The 7,500-nt window shown below is 37.7% G+C and overlaps 1 protein-coding gene across 2 annotated transcripts in view; it reads right to left on the reverse strand.

The window, feature by feature from the left end:
• The window catches only part of LOC137988007 (bystin-like), a 28,343-nt gene that overhangs the window by 15,025 nt on the left and 5,818 nt on the right, over positions 1-7,500 (reverse strand). For both annotated transcript variants that reach the window (XM_068834076.1, XM_068834075.1), the window contains exons 2-3: positions 4,644-4,871; positions 212-344 (exon numbers count right to left, since the gene is read on the reverse strand). In XM_068834076.1, the coding sequence (XP_068690177.1) occupies positions 212-344; positions 4,644-4,871 (361 nt within the window). The remainder of the gene's footprint in view (positions 1-211; positions 345-4,643; positions 4,872-7,500) is intronic.

Here is a 7,500-nt window from a genome sequence, read left to right on the forward strand (position 1 = left end):
ACTATATACATGTATATACCATAGATCCCCAAGAAATTGGAATCACTCAAGCTGAGTTGTATTTTTTAAATTTACTTACAGAAACCAATATTTTCATCACTTTAATTCCTTTAATAAAAATGATAGGATACAATCTAAGTGGAACAAGTAAGAGCACACGTATACAGTATCTACATGTAAGGAATGAAGTCATACTAACAGTATACTGTACCAGACATTTGACTCTCAATCTCTGTTTTCTTCTCTTGTATCTTCTCCATGATCACGTCAGCCAAGGTTCGTCTGACTGGTGCATCTTTTGACATAAACTTCTCAAATTCCTGTTCATCTTCTTCATCCACCTCCTAGAGTGACAGAATAAAACCAACAATTGAGGCAATAAATTAATAACCATGAATAATTATGATAAAATCCACTTTAACTTTGACATGAAGAGCAACTTGTAAATTATTTCTAAGATCATGGAATTACATGTAGCACAACGTTTTTCTGAACACAGTGCAAATAATTATACAGTACATGTACATTAGCATACAGTGTACATAATGTAATTTCAAAGCACCATAGAGGATACATTTAGGAAGTTACCGTATAATCGTACTTACATTGTAAAATTAATGTATTTTTAATCTAACCACTAATGGGACATAGTTTCTCAGTGAATTATAGACTGTGAGCACTCCCTTCATAAATCAGTCGCCCAAATCGTTGGCCTGCTTTAATTCTGAGGCAGTCGTGTTTTCTCACGCAAACGAATAAAAAGACCGAGGCACTGGCTTAGGAAGGGGAGAGAAAGAAGGGACTGCACCCATTGCTCTAACCGACGTGTTCAGAATGACCAAATCTGTTACTCTAATTAGTGAAAGTGATATGACAGATGGTTCCGCCTTTTTTATTGCTAATGTAAATAAACACTCAAAATAACTTCAATAACGGCGTGGGAATATCTATGTGCATGTCAAATTCAATCAACTATTCGGAAAGGAAACCGCAGAAAAACTACTATAAATTATTATTTACATGTACTTTGAATTTAATGAGTGACACTCCAAAGAAGCCCGGTAAAAAGAGCGGAAGAAAAGCCAAGAGAGAGGCCTACGGGTAGATGTTTGCTAGATTTGCAGAATAAAATAATGTTAAATTGAATCTTGGATTGTTTTGGCAAGTTTTGATGGTGACGTTCGTGCACAACCATCAAGGACAAATTCTAGTTTAGAACGGACGATTCCTCAATCATGACATCTGAAGTCAAGACAGAGCTTGTTCTGCAGAAATAATGACTCAACACTTGCTTGAAGCCGTTTCCCTTAACAAATTTCTTTTCTTCTCGAAGGCAACAACCCATAGATATCACGTGAAACTATGATCCTTGCATACATGTAGATAATCGTTCGACTGAATCTGGTCTTCAGTGATGCTGCAACAAGGAATGATTACCACGATCAGATGGCGTTTGATTTCGGTCACCCATAGACAAAGCTATCATAAATAATGGTCTCGCGAAAACAGTTGGTAGCACAGCCATAACACACTTGCCCGATAGGAGCTTCAACCGCAAGTTTCTGCTCTTGTTTGGAGATATGTCCAGGTTTGACCCTAATTAGATGCACGCGGATTTCAATAAGCGTCACGAAGTGTCCTCTTGCTCTTCTAGCCAACTTCAACATCACTTGTGTCTCAGAATACAAACAATTTATGTCACAAAGTGTCCCCCAAATGCTGCTCTTTAAGTGAAGATTAACTGCTGCATTTACCCAAAGCTAAAAATAACGCTAACCTTTACCCTGACCTTATTGTTGAAAATAGTTAGCAAATGCTTAGACTTAAAGGGACACTTTGTGTTGGATGTCAAAATTGGGCGTGCATCTAATTAGGGTCAAACCTGGACATAAGTGCTTGTTTGTGTTCAACGAAATCTTCCGCAGAAGCCATATTGTGCTTATAATCGAAGCAAAATCTGACAAGATGTAATTAACTCGTCAAAAAAATCTGACAGCAGTGCATTGTCAACGGACCAATCTGAATTTCCGATTGCTGGTGCAATGGGAAATTCTGAACGTGACGGTTAGAGCAATGGGTGCAGTTCCTTTTTTCTTTCCTCTTCCCAAGCCTCCCTCAGTCTTTCTATTCAACTGCGGGACAAAACACGACTGCCTAAGAAAAGCAGGCCGCTTGAATGATTTATGAAGGGACTGCTCGCAGTCTAAGTGACTGATTAACCCATTGACTCCTTGGGTTCCCCATTGATGAGTAAAATCGTCTAGCGTTAGACAGAGTAAAATACTAAGTATGGCTGGTTTGGGCTGGTTTAGGGGTGAAAGTGTTAAATTTCTTCAAATTTATTATAACTTGCAATTATGCCCTGCAAGCTTACTGACAAGTAGTGAATCAAATCAGGGGATTATACAGACAAAAGAGCATGGCATGTCTATACCTTTGAAAAAACTACTGTATTGACCTTTATAATAAAGTTTCTATATAACGCGCGCTCTCATTGGTTTAAACAGCGTGCTTTATGAGAGTACAAAGCACGGAACAAACGAAAGCTCACGCCATCATCCGCAGAAACGCCAGATGAATTTCCGAATTTTACCTTGGGTATTATTGAAGCTGTCAGTTAAAGGCTTGCTCAGATATTCTGTCAAGTGCTTTGGATGGAAGACCTCAACCGTCGCCCGGTCCAGCAGTTCTTTCAAGCTCAGAAAGTCCTCACGCTGGAGTTCTTCATTTACAAAATTCCCAACAGGTTTTCAGATTCCAGCCGCAAGCAATGAACAGTTTGTTTTCCAGTTGTCATGTCGGAAACGTGCAGGTTTTCATGGGCAACAATTCGGCCGGTTTTCACTGAACTTAATCATTTAGATCCTCTTTTTTGCTGTTTTTTACGGACTGAAACCGAACATTGAGACACTTGTTTTTCCATAAATTCGAATTTTGTGTGATTTCTGTCAAGCCACTTTCCAGTTGATTGATGTTTTGACAAGCCTTTGTTTCATTAACCAATCAAATAATCTTAAACATTCTTACAAGCGCTCTGATTGGTCCAAAGTAGCGTGCTTTATCAGAGTATAAAGCACTGTGCTGACGACATCTCAGTTCGCCACAAGCAGCGCGCGCTTTGAAAATAAAGTAGAATTTTTGAAGAAAACTACTTGTTTTTTATCATAAAACAAATAAAGAAGCCTTGACTGTGCTCTGTTCTGTTGTAAAGCACTTAGGAAGCGGCTAGAGCACTCAAGAAGTAGGGAGAAACACTCGCCTATCGGCTCGTGTTTCCCCCTACACTTCTTTCATGCTCTAGCCGCTTCCTGCATGCTTTACAACAGAACAGAGCACAGTCAAGGCTTCTTTATTTGTTAATAACAGGCCTTCTGATATTACGCGATGGTGCGATTTCGCACAATCGACCTCAAATCGCATCCGATCGCACAATTCATGAAAAATCGCATAATTCACAAAAGGACGCACAAAATTCATAAAATGAAACATAAATCAAGAAGTTTCTTAGAAATTCCTGTATAAAAGTGCCATTTTTAAGATGATTTATCTTGGAAAAAAGGCTAAAAAACCTTTGTCACCTTCGATTTCGTAAACATTCGAAGTTCAAGGCTTTATTTTTCATGTCGGGGACCTGGTACGAGTCTCCTTCTATGTGCAGTTCACAAACACGCCCTTATATACACACCACTGAAATAACACAGTTGCCTTCTCTTATAGAAGAGATTTGTGAAAAATAAGCGAAGTTGTAAGTTTTTCGGCAAAATCTAGTTTCTTTCGTTGAAAACTGATAAAAACTTACTCATGGATAAGTTTGTTGTGAAAACGCTCGCTTTTTCTTCGACGAAGAAGGAAGTTCCCACATTCCGCCCGATCTGACAGCTCACAATCGAGCAAGAAAGTACCTCACAGGCACGCTCCACATGGACGATGGACTGATGTTTTTCTCGTCGTGCAATATTAGGGCCTTTTATACGAGAGAAAATAAGCCACGGCTTACTCTGGCCACGGTGTACAAAATACGCAAAAGGACCTATTTATACGAATATATATTCCCAGGTCAATATAAGCCGCGGCTTGAAAAAGACGTGAACGTAGATTTTGTACCATTTATACGGGGTGAACATTCGATTCTTCTGTAAGCCACGGCCAGAAAAAGCCGTATAAATGGGGGTATATGGCCCTATTGTGATTGACCATCTTCGGAAGTTCGTGGTTGACAAGCACCTTGATCATTCATTTGGCATGTTAGCTGTGTGTTTTCAACCTTTAACGTGGTGCACCAGTAGTGCAGAAGACCTTACTTTTTTTTATTTATCCCAACTAATGTCGATCGAGATACATATAATTACTGTTCCTTTGTGTTCAAAATGTCTTTAGGGCAGCAGAAAAGTGTTTTTCTTAACCTGAAACCGTATAAAACAAGCTTAAAATTGCTGAGAAAAAAATCGCATAATTTACATTATTTATCGCATAATTGGCCTTTCTAATCGCACAATCTGCCCTCAGGCTGAAAAACTGGCATAATTTGCATTTTTTAATCGCACCCTATCAGAAGGCCTGCCTTAAGGAAGACAAGTTGTTGCCAAAATTTGACAGTCATGTTACAATGTTCATTTGGGTTCAGAGTTATAACGTTCACTTACAATGTTTTCATAGAACTGTTCACTGGCTGGTGATTTCACATCTTCCTCATTGTCCTCAGAGTCTGACTCATCACCATCTAGCCCATCCTGATCACGAGAACCAAGTATCGTCTGAGCCGTCCTTAAGGGCTTCCCTGATCCAGATCCTGCTCCAAATTCAGCCTCCAGTTCATCTTGCTGTTTTCTTGCTTGTTCAAGGATCCTTCTTGACAATTTTTCTTCAACATACTATTGTAGGATCAAAGACATGTTATTAAAATGCATGTGCTACAGCTGCTGAGAACTCATCAGGGAGAGTAATTTAAAAATACATTGTACTGAACTTGTGACATTGCTTATCTTCTCCCTGGTACAGGTGCAGTCAAACTACAATTATCCAGACCTCAATTATCCTGATATTTCGATTATCTGGCCTTGCTTCCCTGGTCCCAGTTTTTCATGCATATTAATTAGTCATATCTTATGATCTGCTGCAGAACAATTTTCCTTCAAAATTATGAGGTGAAAGTTTGGTTCGAATTGAATTTCTTTTGCTTCAAAACACAAATCTGTACATGTTTCATGCTTACACGTGCCATAACTAATGCAGTGCATTTCATTGGCTCAGATTTGGTCAGTTGCTAAGTGCAAAATGAAATTCCACGCTACATTATAGCTCAACAAATGTGGTTTGAAGTACACAAAGTAGATTCACGTCAAAACGAATTCATCATGTCCAAAACGTAAGTGATCAATTCTTTCCATAAAAGATAAACAGTCAATTATTATGGGATTAGAAAAAGCAGAAAAAGAAAAACAATTTGTCAATTGAGTACGGTGTTACAGGTGTAGAAAACTGATTTACTTCAGCATTATAGACCAATGTAAAAACGTAAAGACTTAGAGCAGATAATTATTGGGTAACCATTAATTAATAGTTTTTCCAGCAACGATGTGTGATTGTTTTAATTAAATGTTATTCTTCTCTAAGTTACTCAGTTTTGTTTTTGGCTCATTAACATTCATGTTTCCGATTATGGATCCAGACTCTTGATTATCCGGACTATTCATCCCAGTCCCGGATGATCGAGGTTTGACTGTACATACTCAAAAATTAATGACATCAACTTTATTTCCTCATAGCTAATTATTATAATAGTTATGATTAAAATATTATATACACAGTACATAATTATACACGATACAAAACTTCTACCTAATTAAGTATAAACGGTTGAGGATGAAGACCAAGTCAACCATTTTGTTTATCCTACTTGACCTGTATAATTATTACCTATTTAAGTTTCAATTAAAAACCAGGTATAAGGAAACAAAAACATAACCTACACCATGTGAACAAACAAGCTCATAAGGACAAGGAATTAATATGCAAATCTAAGAGCATAATTCAGCAATGGAAATTGGCGCACACACACTAGCCTGGTGATATAATAGTAAGTGCACTACCACAACAACAATAACAATAACAACAACAACAACAACAACAACAACAAAAAGCCAGCATAGCAAGTATTTGGTGAACCAGGAGAAGAGGAGAAAGAAGAGGCTGAAGTTCAGTTCAATAATAAGGGTGACAATGAAGCAGATGATGAGGGATAGTGTCAGATAACGAGTCAGAGCCTGAGATATCCGAAGAATCTATGCTAAAATACCTTGAAAATGTGCTGTAGAGAAAATGTTACTCAACACAGATACAGCAGATAAATAGTTTAAACTACATGTACACTGGGAACCCTTGTAAATTTCCTTGAATTAGCCAATCTCAAGGTTGCTCAAGCCAGTTTCAAAGATTTCAAGTAACATTCTTATTAGAAAGTTTGGCACTACAACGCTATATCACGTGTTGGGAATGTTATAAGTACCATAAAAAACACCAATTATTCCTGATCAAGATGCACTCATTATAATTGTGACATAATACATGTAAGTCACCGCGACAACAGGAAAGCCCTGTAATAACACCCTTTCTTTTGTCTTTAGTTGCACATATCTCAAAAACAAACAGCGGATTCAGAGCCACCTTAAATCTCTGATTAATTTCTTTAAGGTGGCTCTGATTCTGCAGCATTTCCAACCCTGCATATAAATGAAAAATAGCTAAATGTAAAAATAAAGCAGCCATTGTTAGAAAAATAATGTTCAAACAGCTAACAAAAATGTTTTGAGCAACCAACTACAGCTATAGTTTGCTTTCAGCTACATAGTAGCACACATCTATAAACAGCTGCTGTGTCCATATGACTGGCAGCCACTTAAAGCATACAACCTGATTCCCAGGGTTTCTTTTCTCTGCCTCCTTTGTCGTTGAGGAGAAAGACCCTGGTTCAGGCTTGTCACGTGGCACTCCTCTACAAACATTTTCCCATGAGGATAGGTTTTTCTTTTATTTTGATTCCACTTGTAACTGGACGAAAGGGTATTCATTTGAAAGGGCATTTTTTTAAATAAATAATCTTTACCTTACAAGGTAAGTTTCAAAAAAGTCAAAAGAGCTGATGATATATTCCCACAGGAGATGAATTCCCAAAAAAGTGGTCAAGCTTTTGTGACCGAAAGACCTTTGATGTCAAGCGAGGATTGACATTCACAAAAAAAATTGATTTTGTTAGATCGTAGCTAATATTGCTTCTAAAGAACATACTATCATAAAACAATACAAAAAACACTACATGTAGATTAATTTTGCTTGATAAAATGTCTCTTCTATTTTTCCAGGGTTAAAAATAATTATACTTCATGGTTTGTGTTACATGGAACCAGCCAAAACCAGCCAAAACCACCTACAAGCACCAACAAAACCATCCAAAATGACCCAAAATCATCCACAATATACCTTAATACGACTAGTTTGTGTGGT

Source organism: Montipora foliosa, unplaced genomic scaffold, assembly GCF_036669935.1.
Source record: "Montipora foliosa isolate CH-2021 unplaced genomic scaffold, ASM3666993v2 scaffold_401, whole genome shotgun sequence".
Lineage (NCBI taxonomy): Eukaryota > Metazoa > Cnidaria > Anthozoa > Scleractinia > Acroporidae > Montipora > Montipora foliosa.